At 34.5% G+C, this 18,152-nt stretch overlaps 1 protein-coding gene and 1 long non-coding RNA gene across 2 annotated transcripts; both read right to left on the bottom strand.

The window, feature by feature from the left end:
- Positions 1-719: 719 nt before the first annotated feature.
- Positions 720-1,684, bottom strand: LOC130049269 (uncharacterized). Its single transcript, XM_056146699.1, has 2 exons — positions 973-1,684; positions 720-802 (listed from the first exon to the last, which is right to left on the bottom strand). Exon 1 carries the CDS (start codon positions 1,618-1,620, stop codon positions 979-981), a length of 642 nt encoding a protein of 213 aa, XP_056002674.1. The 5' UTR covers positions 1,621-1,684; the 3' UTR covers positions 720-802; positions 973-978.
- A 4,105-nt stretch (positions 1,685-5,789) lies between these two features.
- On the bottom strand, positions 5,790-14,108 carry LOC130049273 (uncharacterized). Its single transcript, XR_008797773.1, has 6 exons — positions 13,746-14,108; positions 8,466-8,699; positions 7,739-7,820; positions 6,671-6,810; positions 6,173-6,205; positions 5,790-5,836 (listed from the first exon to the last, which is right to left on the bottom strand). It is a non-coding gene; the product is annotated as an uncharacterized LOC130049273 (long non-coding RNA).
- Positions 14,109-18,152: the final 4,044 nt, after the last annotated feature.

The following is an 18,152-nucleotide window of genomic DNA, read 5'->3' as shown; positions in this document are numbered from 1 at the left end:
TCACAAAAGCAATAGCTTTGTTAGTATATTGAGCATATTTCTTTTACAGAATGATAGTATAATAACAAAGTCATCTCCCATCTTCAATGAATGTGTCCTTTCTTCTTTTTTTTTTTTTTTTTTTTTGTTTTTTGCTAGTTATGGAGACAATACGATGTTCATCCATACCAACGACAGAAGTCTGCATAAATACATATAGCTCAACACAAATACGCATAAAATGAAATCAATATATCCAGTGAAAAATATGTGCAAATTGTATAACAGCATAAACATATGTCGACAGATTGTACAATCATGTCTTAATACAAGTATTTACAGTAAACAAATCAAACGTTTATATCGTGTCAGAAAAGGTACATCAATGAATTGTAAAAATCAAATGCATTTTTTTTTTCAACGAAAACTTCTGGTTTTCAATAAATTTCCAAAACAAAACCCTACATTCGGTGTGTGAATAAGTACGTTTTTCTAATTAGAAAAATACCCACACATAAAAGTGTGCTGTTGACTACCCAAGACACAAGAAGTACAAAATAAAACAAACATGTGATAATGATATAGAATTTCCATAAAGCATACTGAATTGTTCAATATATGTCTGTCATTTATGTAGCCTTTACAAAACACTGATTTTCATTTTTGTATACCAAGACTTAGCTGGTTCTTTCTACACTACGTCTTGGCTGGTTCTCTGTATACAAAGTCTAAGCTGTTTCTCTGCATACCATGTCTTTTGATGGATATCTTCATAAAATTCGCTAGATGGTTCTCTTTATACCCGGCCATTAGGATGTCATCTCTAAAATGAATCATTAGTAGATATCTAAGTTTCAAGTTTTGTGTGGTTTTCTATATGCCGAATAACTCGGTAAATAGTCAAGAAATCATATTTTAAATCTTACACATAGAACTCAATGCAGAGAGGAAGAATAAACTCTTTATCACAAGTCAAAAGCGAATGGCATTTACCTGTGATCACTCAGAAATGGTGTCAGAATCATCGCTATGGTTGACGTCGACGTCGATCTTAATTGTGTCATAATGACTTTCATGTGATTTGTCCGATGCTGTCTCTTCCACTGTCTCAGATTCTAAGAGCAGTTGTTCAAAATTTTGCAGTTCTGCAAAACAAACATTGAGTCCTGTATCAGCAGACATGACTGTTGTTTCTTCCCTGTGCTTTTCCTCCGGTGCATTCATGACGATCTCTGTAGACGTCCTCAATCGTTCGTATTCTTTGCTTGAGGAATACCCGATGTCTAATATAGATTCTTCCATATATTCAACTTCTGACAAAATATCTTGGAAGTTGTTCAGATCTGCCAAACAAATATTGAAACCAGCATCTTCACCTTGAATGGAATATTCATTGGCGGTCTCAATGTTGGGAATGTTAACCATGGTGTCGGTGACATTTTGCAATGTTTCGTATGTTTCAATGTCGGTTTTCTCGTCTTGCAGTGTGTGTGTTCCAGAATCTAATTCAATTGGCTCTAGGTAGTCTGATGAATCAGATACCTTTTCTGTGTTTTCAATGTCAAAATTTATCTCTGCAATGCATAGTCCGGTAGAGAACGCGATTGACATGTTATCTTCCTTGTTGTCTCTGTCCGCCATTGGCTGTGTATTGTTTGGTGATACATTGAGTGCTTCGATGTTTTGAACATCAAAGTTCACCTCAGCAATACAAAATCCAGCGATGTCAATGATTTGTTTTTCGTTTGAACCGTTTTCTTTGCCATATTGCTCTGATTCTGAGTCTCCCTCGTTATCTTCAACATCAAAATTTACTTCTGCAAGGCAAAACTCAGTTGTTAAACTGGTTTGCTTTTCGCTTGAATTATCTCCCATGTTTTTGTGTGGCATTGGTTTTAAGTAGTCTGATGAATTCGACTCGCCGCCGCTGTTTCCTACATCAAAATTCACCTCTGCAATGCAAACTCCTTTTGTAGGTGCCACATTGTTTTCTTCTGCTTTGCTTTTTATATTCGAACTAGAAAACAACTCGTTAGGTACATCGTTGGTGGTTTTAGTTGTTCCGGCATCCGATAATGTTTCATTCTTGAAACTGGGTTTCTCTTTCTCAGTATAGTTGGCATTGATGGCATCATCTACTTCTTGTATTTCTAATTCTAAAAAGCTAAATTCCGAAAGGGCGATGGATTCTTTTGCCTCTTCTCGTTTATAATTTGGCAATGTTTTTGGTATTTTGAATGGGCTGATACCGGGTAAAACATCAGTGATAGGTTCTCTCTTCACATCGGATAGCAATTGCGATATGAACTCCGCATCTTCGGCTTCTTCTTGTCTTTGCTTAATCCGCTCCAGTTCTATCCAATTACCATTAATGCCGTCATCATCATAATCGTTAAGTCCGGATTTTCTTCCACGGCGCATTCTTCTTCGGGATAGACGCCGTTCTGTGGATTGGGAGTGATCATTATGGATCAGTGCTCTTGTTTTGCCGCTTAGCGAGTAAACATCAGGCGGGTTATTGAGAAGAGAATACTGCGAATGTTTCTCTGAAGTAGTTCTGTCAAGGAAGGGTTTCTCTGCGAAAATTCCTTGCAGACTGTCATATGCTCTTGCTGTACCATGCGCTCCATCTACTTCTGGTAAGCTGTTTGGGGGATGATTGGCAGCTTGGTCCAAGCAATATCTACAAAAACAGCCTTCTTTGGGAGTTTCGTATGGAGCAACATATTGGTATTCTGTTTCTGCTAATGTTGCAGATCTTCGAAGAGGAGGTTCATATGGATCGTTCACAATCGGGGTCAATTCATAGTGATCCTCTGCAATAGATTGGTATCTGGTTGACCTTTGTCGAAGCCTTCGTCGAACCATACGCTGTAACTCTCGATGCAACAACATGCAAGTTATATTTAACAGTTCACGCTGGATCCGTGCTTCTATCTGTTTGATCTCGACATCTAGCCTTTTCGTCATCCTGCGTTAAACAATGTTGTCATTCATTCATTACTATTTTGTATTTACTATTTTATTAAATACAATATTCATTTAATCATCAGATGAAATAATCTTACCGGTTTATTCTGACGGCGATAGCGATGACAATTGCCAACATAAGATATATTCCAACCACAACTGAAAAATAGATATACCGTTACATGTGCATCCTTATCTGACTAATGAAAAGGTGAAGATAATAAACAGTGATGAATCCCGTAACTCTCAAAAGGAATACAAAGTTGTGTAAACACGAATCCCTGAACACAAAAGCGGTGAATGCATGTGGCTGGGAGGAACATGCATCCCCTGTTGACCACCTAAACGCGTCATGAGCCATATATGCAAGGTGAAGATAATGAACAGTGATCAATCTCATAACTCCTATAAGCCTTAATTTTGAAATTAATTTCTAAATATTATCCTAGGAATTAAATATACATCCGTATTTTCAAGTTATTAACTAAGTATTTAGCTGCAGGGCTGTATATACCCTTTAGGACCAACAGTTCACAATTTTTATTAAATATAATATCCATTTAATCATCAGATGAAATAAACCCTTGGGGATCAACAGTCCACCAGCAGAGGCCTCGACCTAGGGGTCGTAATGTAAAACATACAATATTTGGAATAGAGGTATGGATGTAAATGGACATATCAATAGCTAAAACTTCGCCCCTATATCTATTTTGAGATTTTGATCAAGGGGTCATAATGTAAAACATACGGTACCGATGTTGATTCACCAGATGTGCATTTCGACAAATGATGTTTCTTCAGTGATGCTCAAGCCAACCTTTTTGGAAATTCGAAGTAACAAGCTAAAAGGAAAACTAGAGTGCCGAAACCTGGAGCCAAACTCGTCCAAAGATAAAGCTATGTATAAGCGAGATAATCCTTAAATTAGAAATTAATTTTTAATTTTTAACCCAGTAATTAAATATGCATCCGTATTTCCAAGCTAGTAGCGAAGTACTTAGCTACTGCGCTGTAGAGACCCTTGGGGATCAACAGTCCACCAGCAGAGGCCTCGACCCAGGGGTCGTAATGTAAAACATACAATACTTCGAATAGAGGTATGGATGGAAATTGACATATTGATAGCTAAAACTTCGCCCCTATATCTAACTTTTAAATTGAAGGCCACAAGAATAGCCTTATCCTGCTCTTAGAGAAACTGTTGAATAATTTCTTTCTTGTGATAATTCGAAGATATTTCAGGTAACAAAGAGCCCTCATTAAATAACCAAAGAGTATGTATACATTGTAATTGGGGAAACTTAAACATATGTTCAATATATGTGTTCAATATTGAATTCAATGTACCTCTGAGTAGAACGAAAGCTGGGTTTAGCAAAGCAATGTTGACAAGATCTACATATTTTTTGTTCTATTTTCATTGCAAATACAGCTGTTATTGATGTCAAAAATTTAACCTTATCGTGAACAGTGATAATGTGAAATATTGAATAGTCATACATTTTGTTACTGTGAACGATGAAGATAGCCAACAGTGATCAATCACATGACTTATATAAGCAATGCAAAGAGTAGTTGGATAAAGACGGACCATTAGGTATACCAGTGGTGGGATCAGGTTCCCAAGAGGAGTCAGCATCCCCTGTCTCCCGACCACATCCGCCGTGAGTCTTATGTCTTGATCAGGTAAACGGAGTTATCCATAGTAAAAATCAGTGTGCCATAAACGGCCTAACAATCGGCATTAAAGACGTGATGCAGCATTTCACCCAATGATGGGTTGTATTAGCAATAGTTGGGAACAGTTGTATGATTCAAAATTCAAAGTTCGGTGAATGTTACCCTGAAATTTGATTTATACTCTTTCCGCAGATGTTGAGACGGTACATTTCAAGTTATCCCTACATAGCAGTGAATATATCCATGAGGCGGGGAAAAAACCCATCGAAAATTGGCGGCAGTCTTGCTAGATCTAACAACCGGTTTCTAAAATATTTTTTTCGTAAAGTCTAGGAATCCAGCATAAGTACGATAACTCATATTTATTTATTTTTTTCAATTTTCTGGGATATTCAATGTATTTGAATATGGAATATGTCTGTGTAAAATCCTATCTTGGATTTCAAGTAGCATTACTAATGTGGAATTTGATTCATTCATTGATTGAATAATGTTAAATGTCCCTCTCGACAATATCTCACTCATATTGTACTGTATTAGTTTTACATTACTACAGTTGTGTTTTCACCATCCACGTCTCATAGCTGTGTATCAATATCCCGTATCACCTGCATATGGTGTGCATGTCCTTTAATTGATCCGAAAATGAGAGCATGTTGTGCGTATGATCAGTTTCTAAATTGAGGTAAGCTACTAACAATGAAGTTAACTTGTTACTTGATGTTTCAATAGTTTTGTTTAAATTCAGCGTTTTCATAGTCGCACTATGGTTTAATTAGTAAACACAAGTACACACTGAAGGTTGTCAAATTATATTTGTTATATGTGAATTGTTCGGTAATCTCTGTATACTGAATTCATTTCTACACATTCTGCCTTTAACCTGAACAAGATGTATAGTTTAAGGCGGGTTCAACCTGTGACAGGGTAATTCATCTCTCATTTAGACACCAGGCTTTATCTCCGGCGTGTACGTGTCTACCCTTCATTTATTTTCTTAAGTTGACCACTGTTCGTTATATTCATTTTTTCGTATTCAAACTGATTGTAAATATTGTAAGGTGAGCTCAGAGTCCCTGTAACAAAGTATCTATACAACTTTTAAAGATGTATTAAAATTGAAGATTGATTAGATTTAGTGATTTACTGAGTATTTTCTTGTTCCATTGAACGCCCGGTTCTTGATGTTCTGGGGTAATGCAATCTGGAATGTCAAGACAAAATCAACTGTGAGCAGTAAGCGCCTGTCTCTATGCTAACTCAAGTTTCATGAAATTACATTCAACTGTGTCAACTGAAATTGTTCTTTTTTAAAAAGTTTACACCATATGACATTGATCTATATATAAAAGAAAAGCATGTATTTGTGACAGAATAACACATCAAGTAAAATATTGAAAGACGCATGTTTTACATTTACTGCAAAATGGTGTCATCAATGGGAACATTAGTGCACTACAACATATGAATTGTTTTAACTGAAAAAATAAATTCGGGCTTTGAAATGTTTTAAAGAACATGATTATTTGGTAAAACCTACCATCTTTATTGCCGTCAAATATTGAGATGGAGCCTGCAAATAATTCAATAAAGTATACACAATATAACCCAATCGACCTTCCTTTTTATGCTATATTATGTCAGGTATAATAATGACAGTTACAAAATAATAATGGTAGCGATTTCAAGCGGAAGTGCATTCAATTTATGTGAGAATTCACCCCCGCGAGCAAAAAAAAAAAATGGTTTGTTGACAATCAAGGTCTAATAATACGGATCAGGGGAGTCAAGAACCGAATCTTAAATGTACTTTCTACTGTCAATACATAGTGAAATACTTACGTGAAAGAAACCAACACATGTAAAAATCAACCTGATATAAATACTGATGTCATAGTGGGAAGCTCCTGTACACATGGAAAGGGATACATTGACTACAGGAATACATTTATATTGGAAACATACAAGCTAAGGTACCTTACAATCATGCATGTCTTCATATTAATCTACATTATTACACAAACGTAAATTTACATACACATCCATGGTGTATAGGTGCCCCTTTGAAGAAGCTGCTCGTGTTTACGAACTATTTTCTTCTTGTCCCGAATTCCACATGTACGTCCATTTTGCAGATTTCTTTTTGTTATTGCGTCATTTATAGTTGTTCTAATCCAGCTGAAATCGTAAAGGTTTTAATACAGAAAATTTGATGCCAACGGTAAAAGTTGTTTGTGAAAGATACAGAGATGCAAAGTGAAGATAACGAACAGTGATCAATCTCATAACTCCTACAAGCAATACAAAATAGATAGTTGGGCAAACACGGACCCCTGGACACACCAGAGGTGGGATCAGGTGCCTAGGAGGAGTAAGCATCCCCTGTTGACCGGTCACACCCGCCGTGAGACCCATATCCTGTTCAGGTAAACGGAGTTATCCGCAGTCAAATCAGTGTGCCAAGAACGGCTTAACAATCGGTATGAAACACGTCAGACAGCATTTGACCCAAATGCGAAGTTGTATTGACGAACTAGATCGTTATAACGACCATAGAATTTGCGAAATGCTGACTTCAATCGAGACTGTTGAAATCCCTGTACCATCAACTTCTTTGTCAGTAGCTTACCTCGATTTAAAAACTGACTATACCCAGAACAAGCTCTTGCATATCGAATCAGTTGAGATATATAAACACCATATGCAGGTGATAATGGAATATTGCTACATAAATGTGGGAAGTTGACGATGGAGAAGCTGAAATCATCTCGTTTGTCATACAGTTGAGTTGTCAGTTTGCCGTTAATGTCTACTTTCAATAAAATATCTAAGTATGAAGCAGAAGTGGACGACTCTGTGGTGTCCTTTATTTCGAGCTCATAGGGATATATCAAATATCAGAAATGAATTCCCAATTGATAATGAGTCCCCATAATAAGATGTGTTTTTCACGAATCACATTGTTTCTGTATCTACTTCTGTTTCCTATGAATTTCTTTTCGATGCTCATGTTAATTAAGTTTATAAATATTAATAGCCTACTTCAAATAGTTTCCGTAATATAGTTAACCACATCATGCGTCTATCCTCATAACGTTTGTCTTACTTGCAGTAGGATCCACAACTTCTTTCGTTCTTCAGTTCAGATATATCCAATTCATCGATAGACGCACATGAGGAAGAATTCGCTGCAAACAAAACAAAATCAGTGTATCTTATGCGTTTTCATCTGATGCAAATTTAATGCTCAGAATTTTCAAAAAAAAAAATATTTTCATTTGAAAATTGATTGAAAGCAGTGTCTGTGCATTGTTAATGTCTTAAAGTATGTATTTCTGGTTCGTATTTACGTTTCCCTCTAAATGTATTTTGTTTAATGTCCTAATTGAGAGTTTTTGCACTATATTGAATCATCAACACATCCAAGTTGCTGTAAAATGCTGTAAAATTTGACTGCACGTCGTAACAGTGATTTTATTTCCATTGAACCTGTTTAAGGTCATATCTAAAAGAACAGAGATAGTCAGTATTAGTGTAACATGTTTATCAAAGAGCAACCATCACCTACATCAGATTGTTAGGTTTAGATCGACTCGACAACTTAACCTTGATTTCCTAATTGAAATTCAAAAGCCCTCATCACAAGGCTAGTGTGAATTGTTTCATTGTTAATAACAATACAAGTATTGATTGTACGATTAGTTAATTGTAAGAACTGGTAGGATTTGAACAATCTAAGGACGATTGTTAATACTACCGACGTTATGGTGTAGAAGCAAAATGACACCCTGATTACAATTTATCATATTTCTGAATGATACTACATAACATACCTGTCACATTTACCCCACACGAAGGCACTATGCACCGATCCCAGACCACTTTTCTGTTCGTTGTCAAGCACCACGGTTCGTCAGAATCAAAATCTCTGCAATAATTCTCACGAGCCCCGGGGTAGGATCCGTAGCTGTGTCTGTGTGGATACTGTTTGTCCCACGCCTGGCACTCAAACCCTCGCTCTGTCACGTTTTGTGTTCCAAGATAACTAACTTCAGGGATTTTACAATCTGAAATTTACAGCAAAACCGATTCTTAGGATTCTTTACAACATCCAAGAATATCGTTATATGAATATTTTCTAAGATATTGGTGTTTCTCTCTTCCTCCATATCACATATTTACCTGCTGTTTAATATCAATGTGCGATGTCAATGTGAACATACACATATTTATCTGCTGTTTAATATCAATGTGAACATACACATATTTACCTGCTGTTTAATATCAATGTGCGATGTCAATGTGAACATATAATTGGTATCTGTGTGGTGCCTGTCTGATTTTATCGTTACTAATTGTTTATCAGTATGTAAACATTTACATATATAAGTATCGTAGCATATTAATATTATAAATATAAACTTTGCGTTTTTATCGTTTTAGTTTATATAAACATGTATGTTAAAGTATAGATACAGCTATACATCAAATCCAGGTATATTATAAGTATATGTATATGCAAATATACATAAAATTCATGTATGTTATTATGCGTATGTATTTTGTAAACTTCTCTTTTTATGACAAACATTTAGATGCAATGTCGCAGTTTGTATGCATGCAGGCCTGCTACATACTATTATATTTAATATATGTAAGGTTGTTGGATGTATGCGATTTGTGATTTTGCATCTATTCTTTATTTTCATTAATTAATTAAATCTCTATGTTTTGTAATTAAGTATACCACTTCTTATGGTTAATATTTTATCTGTCATACAATTTTAACATAAGTACTAACTCACCACTTATTACATTATGCATATTCAGTTTTATACACATAATACATACTATCGAATAAGAATTATGGAGCCATGTCGTGCTATAAGCTGGATCTAACTACAGAAACATGGTACAGGGTATGAGGTGTAGCACCTGATGACGACCTCAAAATTCTTGCCTAATGACGATCTCAAAATTGTTGTATGGCAAAATTTATAATTAATAACTAATAACTAGTAGCACTCTATTATCAAAATTTTCTTTGGCGACCCTACCCTAATTCTTTTCTGTATATATTTTAGTTATTTCACATGTATATACATACCTACATTCCTATTACTATTACCTGTTACTAATATTACTAATTATGTAATAATTATGGTATATTGATTTCGGTGTATCTTGATTTATTTGGACGAAGGACGGAGACTCGTGCGATTACTAATTATTACATTCTGTAATTTATTATAAATAAAAAATATTTTAATTATTTAATTTTAATTAACTTATCATATTTTTTTAAATTCTAATTTATTGAATAAATTAAATAAAAATTAGTATTAAATTTATTATATAAATAAAAAATATAATTAATTTTTTGCTTTTTATTTAGTTTTGTAAAATATAAGTTACTTCTTTATTTTATTATGATTTATGGCATACGACCACATGTATGTGTCCGGCCATCAAAAGACAGTACCGCAGTCATCAGACGTGTTGGTACACGATGGTCCTTATTTATTTATATTTATTTATTTTTAAAACCATGGGACAGCCCATACGTCCCATACGGAGCATATGTATGTTACTACAACACACTTCAACTTCACTATGTTGGTGCATTTGGGAGGTGTTGGAGGGTGAGGCTGGATCGCAATGAGATGGATAGTATTATGGCAGATAATACAGTCACCAATCGGTTAACGATATATAGTTAACCAATCCTATGAATATCAAATAAACAAAGCATTACTTCCAAGGTGGTCCATCGAATAGCGACAGTTTCTCTACACTCTTGACAGTACTTTTAAACGAGTTGAGTTACTGTAATTTATACATATACTTTACATCTTAAAATTATTATTAAATTAAATAATAAAATTTGTTTTCCAATCTAAATATCATTATGTTAAATTACTTTACTATTAAATTTTAATTATTCACATGTCCTTATAATTCCATTGATAATTTATGCTTATTCAGTATTCAATGCATTCATTAACTTAACCTTCTGTTTTGCTTCTTATTGATTATATCGTAGTTAACCAATCCTACGAATATCAAACAAACAATGTGAACATACACATATTTACCTGCTGTTTAATATCAATGTGCGATGTCAATGTGAACATATAATTGGTATCTGTGTGGTGACTGTCTGATTTTATTGTTACTAATTGTGTGATGTCATTGCACATACACCATTAATACATATACGTTATTCGTTTGGTTTAATTGTTATTCACTGTGTGAGGTCTTCGTTCTTTTACAATAATTTACATTGTGCCGTCACAGTGCCAGTAAATACACTTACTAGTTTGTGTCATTTTAAGTCTAACGTTATTTATTATGTAGATTAAGTGTGAATTTATAGCCATTTCTTTGGAAATTCAGGGACATTGATTTCTTTTCTGTTCGTTTGCTTACCTGCCTGTCTGTCTGTCTGTTTGTTTGTGTGCTTGTATGCGCACGTTTTAAACTTGATCGAATCATTACTTTTTGTACTCAGAATTTATTCATGATTTATTCAATTGAAATTGATATGCCTTTTGATATCACTACACCACAAGTCAGTCATTGCATAAAACAGATATATAATCATGTCAGCTAACAAAATATATTTAAAAACGTTTAATGCGAGTAACGGAAATAAATAATGACCTTTACTCACTTGATATGCGACAACATTTCATGAAATCAAATTTGAGAGTTTAAAAGGACGTGTTAGAAATGATGCCTGTTCCTAAAAATTCCAAAAATTTTCCAAGGTCATGTCTTAGCATTTAAAATAGAACTAAAATAAGTTGAAATTTAGGATCAAATTTTTAAATCATTGACCAAAATATTTAGTTCCAAGTAAATTAATTACCCTTTTTTTTCTTAATCACGGTTCTGTTTTGAAAAAAAAAAAATATCAATCAAATTTAAAAAAAAGTATTTAAAATACTATTTCAATTATTTCCAAATCTCAACTATTTGCATCATCAATTATAAACTGAAATGCATGCATCTGGGCATATAAATAGAAATTACTTCGTATGAAACAAGAACTGTAGTATGATGCAGATTTAGAACGTTTTGATTAATCAATCCTTCTGCCAAAAATATAGTTCCTCTCCTACAATTTCAAAATTTAAATGAAGACAAAATGCTTTGACTTGATGAGGTACAGCTATAGATGCGTGGTATGTTTGCACCAGTGAGGCTTAGTTGTAGCATTATGCGCAGTTGTGCTCGGAGGTTCTGGAATTAATATCCTTAAGTAGGGGATTTTAACATTATGAGTTTGACCTTGGAAAGTGATATACTTAAAAAAAAAAAAAGAAGACTTTGGTCGCATGGGTGGGGTATGCCTTTTCCCATATGCATATTTCCCGTGACAATGCCTTTCATAACATATCTTTTTTTACCGTACGTCCTTATATTTTGACATGATGATGAAATATATTTACCAAAGCCATCACGTTGGGTTGCATAAGTGCTATGCATTTTATATATCATATGTACAATCATTATAACAGGACCCATCATTTAGTATATAAATTGTTTTACAGCCATTTTGGACATCTTTGTTTCACAAATACATATTTTACTCGCATGCAACGCGTGTCAATGGTGTGGTTTAATAGGTACTTAATGCGTAATGCAGGCGTGAGTATACCGTTACTTAATTATTGGCTTTTATGATGTATTATTGATGTGTGTTATCAACATGGTTTTATCTTTATTTAATCCGTGGTGTGATATCTCATTACTCTGTGGTATCTCATTACTCTGTGATATTTCATTACTCTGTGATATCTCATTACTCTGTGATATCTCATTACTCTGTGATATTAGTGTGGAATCCATGTTGTGCTGTTACTTTCAAGTATCAGTTTAGTTTTATCGTTACTGACTTTTTGGTGTTCGATTTATTTTTATTAATGCGTGATATCAGTGTGGCTTTATTGTTACTTAATTTGTGATGTCCGTGATGTTTCAACACCGTGTTATATCAGTACGCTATTGTTCCTGTCTTTGTAATGCCAGTTTGGGTCTATTGGTATTGTTTGTGAAATTCATCAAATGTACGCCTTTAATATAAGGTGAAGATAACGAACAGTGATATGATTATACGTCAGTTACCTTAACTTTAGTGTCCGTGTGCTTCACATATTGACTGATTCAATGTAACCTTAACTTTAGTGTCCGTGTGCTTCACATATTGACTGATTCAATGTAACCTTAACTTTAGTGTGTGTGCTTCACATATTGACTGATGTCAGGTAACCTTAACTTCAGTTTGTGTGCTTCACATATTGACTGATTCAATGTAACCTTAACTTTAGTGTCCGTGTGCTTCACATATTGACTGATTCAATGTAACCTTAACTTTAGTGTCTGTGTGCTTCACATATTGACTGGTTCAATGTAACCTTAACTTTAGTGTCCGTGTGCTTCACATTTTAACTGATTCAATGTAACCTTAACTTTAGTGTCCGTGTGCTTCACATATTGACTTTTGTCAGGTAACCTTAACTTTAGTGTCTGTGTGCTTCACATATTCACTGATTCAATGTAACCTTAACTTTAGTGTCCGTGTGCTTCACATATTGACTGATGTCAGATAACCTTAACTTTAGTGTCCGTGTGCTTCACATATTGACTGATTCAATGTAATCTTAACTTTAGTGTCCGTGTGCTTCACATATTGACTGATTCAATGTAACCTTAACTTTAGTGTGTGTGCTTCACATTTTAACTAGACGGATAGCCTTGTCTTTACTGTTTGTATTTCATATAGAGACTTCAAGTGATGCCGGGTAACCTTGGCTTTACTGCCGTGTTTCACACTGTTTGCCTGCTGGTGATGACGTATCACATTGACTGCACTGTTTTTTCCTCACATCGAATTTCTATTATAACGTGTTAACTTAACATTTTTGTAGGGCGTTTCTGGTATGTACAAGGGTCCGTGTTTACCATATACTTATATTTGTATTTTGTTTTAGAGTTATGACACCCATCACAGTTCGTTATCTTCGCCTGTTCATGTTGTCAGTAGCTGATATTGCGGTGTTGACGGGAAACCTTACTTATGCTGTGGTATAACATGTTGAAGTACTTACCGACAAGATAAGTAACTGGGAGACTTTTATTGTCGTCCAAATACGGGGAAGCGTTCCTTGGTGCATTTTCTGAATAAAGAAAGTAGAAAACAAATTAAGAAAAGATTATAATCGTGTTCTGTGTTTGGTTGATTAAGATTCATTTAACAAACGAGTAAAACTTTCAAAGTCATGACATTTTGTATAAATTACATTATATTGTGAATCTAATGATGTACTAACCGCTCTGTCTTGTATGTGATGTGTTGCTGCCTATTTGGCATGTCGAAACAAAGTAAAAAGCATCATTGATGAAAACAAGTATATTTTATATTGATTAAAACATTGTGAAGAGAAATTAAGGTTGTGGAATAAAATTTTAAATTAAAAAAAACTGATAACTATGCCTCACAGTTGTACTGTTCAATTCCGATGTGCTGGAGCTCTCTCTGTAGTCGTCTGACAACAAAGCTCTTGTCATATTCTGTGATTGTTTCATCGGTGACCTCCATCAATTTTGACAACTTGCAGTTTGCAAACACGGACATTGACCTAGGTTTCAAAACATTTTCAAATAACATGAATATGTCGTATCTTTTTTCATATTTCCAGAAACATATGACATGCGTTGGCATTACATTCAACACTTATAGTTACTATATAAGTACAATGTTTTCGAGAGGCATTTTAAGCAATATGTATGTTAGTCCACGGGGGTCCCTACAGTCCAATACCTAAGTCTCCGTTACTAGCTTGAAAATACTGATGCATAATTAATTGCTGGGATAAGATTTAGAAATTAATTCCAAAATTAAAGATTATCTCCCTCATACATAGCTCTGATCCTAGAATGAATCTGGTACCAGTCTTTGGTACTCTGAAGAGACATTATTTGTGGAAATGCCCATCTGGTGAATCAAAATAGGTACCGTATCAGTTTTACATATACAATATTTTCATGTGGTCAATCCATATTTCAAACTCAGTAATGTACATCTACGGACAACGGTGTGGAACGTCCATGTGTTACTTTCTTTTTAAAAAAGATGTGTGGATTGTAACGAATAAGATAAGCTACATTTCGTTGATATCATTCAACGAAGCACATATTACTTCATGTGTGTTGTTTTAAATGCTTCCCCCTGTTGTTTACGTCTTATGTATTCATGTCTCACCTATATAAAGATACGTCACTCGGCGTAGTTTAAGTGTCATCAATTTATAAACAACAGAAGATTCACACTTAGAATAGTAGCATTGGAAGTTTACCGATCTTGATCAGTGAAAGTTTACCGATGTTGATACAGTGAAAGTTTACCGATGTTGCTACAGTGAAAGTTTACCGATGTTGCTACAGTGAAAGTTTACCGATGTTGATACAGTGAAAGTTTACATATCTTTATACAGTGAAAGTTTACCGATGTTGATACAGTGAAAGTTTACCGATGTTGATACAGTGAAAGGTTACAGATCTTTATACAATGAAAGTTTACCGATGTTGATACAGTGAAAGTTTACCGATCTTGATACAGTGAAAGTTTACATATCTTGATACAGTGAAAGTTTACAGATTTTTATACAGTGAAAGTTTACCGATGTCGATACAGTGAAAGTTTACAGATCTTTATACAGTGAAAGTTTACCGATGTTGATACAGTGAAATTTTACCGATGTTGATACAGTGAAAGGTTACATATCTTTATACAATGAAAGTTTACCGATGTTGATACAGTGAAAGTTTACCAATGTTGATACAGTGAAAGGTTACATATCTTTATACAATGAAAGTTTACCGATGTTGATACAGTGAAAATTTACCGATGTTGATACAGTGAAAGGTTACAGATCTTTATACAATGGAAGTTTACCGATGTTGATACAGTGAAAGTTTACCGATGTTGATACAGTGAAAGTTTACCAATGTTGATACAGTGAAAGGTTACATATCTTTATACAATGAAAGTTTACCGATGTTGATACAGTGAAAATTTACCGATGTTGATACAGTGAAAGGTTACATATCTTTATACAATGGAAGTTTACCAATGTTGATACAGTGAAAGTTTACCGATGTTGATACAGTGAAAGTTTACCAATGTTGATACAGTGAAAGGTTACATATCTTTATACAATTAAAGTTTACCGATGTTTATACAGTGAACGTTTACCGATGTTGATACAGTGAAAGTTTACCGATGTTGATACAGTGAAAGTTTACCGATGTTGATACAGTGAAAGTTTACCGATGTTGATACAGTGAAAGTTTACCGATGTTGATACAGTAGCAGTTGTTAGAAGTCACATTATGTCCAATACTCTGAATTCTAATTCTCAGTGCATGCAAACAATTTTCGTAAAAATATTGCGAAAGTCAACATTTAAATGTTAGCCACTAAAACAATGTGTGTCTTAGTATGCCAACACAGTACACGCATATGTTCGACCGTATGCTATGTCTGTCTAAAGAAAAATACTTGTTCAATTATATATGTTTCATCAAAAATGTTATACCTGCAGAACTGTTCCTTTGTTTCAGACAAGAATATGTTTTTCAGATATTTCAGACAATATTGTCCCTTTTGTATTCTCCTCGTCAATAATTCACGCTGATTGTTCTCAAGACGGTAACCTAAAATAAATAAAACATTTAATGAGTTGCAAGGTAAATCACTTTCAACCATTAAATGGGAAAATAAAAACTCACATTTCTCAAACATTTGTTTGGAGTCGTCTGTGTGCAATGTCAGAGCTCTGGTCATGGTCCTGTGGTCTGGGCATTGTATGTTCTTGAGCTGTATTGTCTTCACAAGGCTTTGTGCTAGTCTGTTAGGAAGTAGTATATGTTTCACTTTGATTCACGTATCACAGTGACATTATCAGACCAAAACACGTAGAATATATAACTCTATATATACACGTAGGTAACCACCCACGACACCTCTACCACGCTAGTAAAGACATACCATGATTTACGTCATCGGTATTCCATTCATGCTAATTTATTACCATACATGACGTAGTGGTCACAGTATATACGGCCAATTAAAAGGTATAGTATGTATGCCTACTACTGCTACTCACCTGATCAAACCACCTGTGTGTCCCTAATTCCGTGTGCGCATTATCGTTGATTTTATATTCTTTATGGGATTTATGCTATTGATCGCTATTCGTTTCATTTGCCTTTTACTCCAACATTTCGTTCTATTTTACTTCATTGATCTCTGTTCGGTATCATACATTTTTCATACATAACTTCCTTACCCACAGTGAAGCAGCGATGATGGCAGCAATGAGCTTAAATCTCTGTACATACACTGTAACCGGTTGTGGAAGGGCAAGAATTGGTACCTCTTTTGCAGAAATTCGTCATTTACACAGAGATTGTCACCTACAATGAAAAATGAAATGTCCATGTTACATAATTGTATCACAAGTGTGCTGTCACCGTTGTGTGTATTTACTGTGATAACGATGACGATACTATTGGACACGTTCGACGTATAATTGCTGTGACAATGTGTATTGCAATGAAATAGTGATTGATTGATTGATTGCTTTTAACATCCCGTTTAGACTTTTTCACTGATTTCGAGACCCTGATCAGCTGTAGATGAAGCACCACAAATCAAGCCTTGTGATTAGCACTCGGAATCATAAGTTAGATATTCCTATAATTTGTCAAAACTTACCAAGCCAATAGACACCGTATGCGAAAAAGCCGTTATTCTATATCCAATAATTGAACATATGTCAAATGATGAAGCACTATATATATTTCCTATTAGCTTTGACTACGAATGGTTATGAGAAGTGCTCGAAGTCACGTCCTGTTTCTTGCGAAACGAATTATTTACAACCGAACTATCGAGACCGATCTGAAATAATAACAATGCTGATGATGATAATACTGATTGTAATACAAATTATAATATAACATACATTACTTAAAGAGCAATAGTTATGTTGGACGTCAAGTACTTCCATTATATCTGGTTTTAAATAAGAATCCATTGTCGTTACATTCCCACGTTTCCATCTTTAGTCCAATTGACATGTTGTAACTGCTTTAATGGAACTTACTGCAAATGGGAACACCACACGAGGTCCAATCCGACTGCTTCCTGGGAACACATACAGGTTCATCTGTATAAATGTTTCTGCAATAGTTTTTATCTGTTTTAACCATTTCACCATACTCTGATTCATCTGATGTTTCCTTTTTCCATTCGTTGCACACCTTCCCGTCGTTTGTCTCGTTCCGGTTTCCTTTGTAAATCTTCCCAGGAATTCGACAATCTGTACATCACATACGATATGCACTTCATTAAACATTTTTGTTATCAGATATTCATAATGAAATCAAACGTTAGCGATCAATTTGAACATATGTAGCAAAATAAGATTTTTTTTTTTTTGTTATCTGAT

Source organism: Ostrea edulis, chromosome 8, assembly GCF_947568905.1.
Source record: "Ostrea edulis chromosome 8, xbOstEdul1.1, whole genome shotgun sequence".
Taxonomy (NCBI): domain Eukaryota; kingdom Metazoa; phylum Mollusca; class Bivalvia; order Ostreida; family Ostreidae; genus Ostrea; species Ostrea edulis.
Note: the sequence above shows the minus strand (reverse complement) of the source record. Positions and strands in the feature narration are given on the sequence as shown.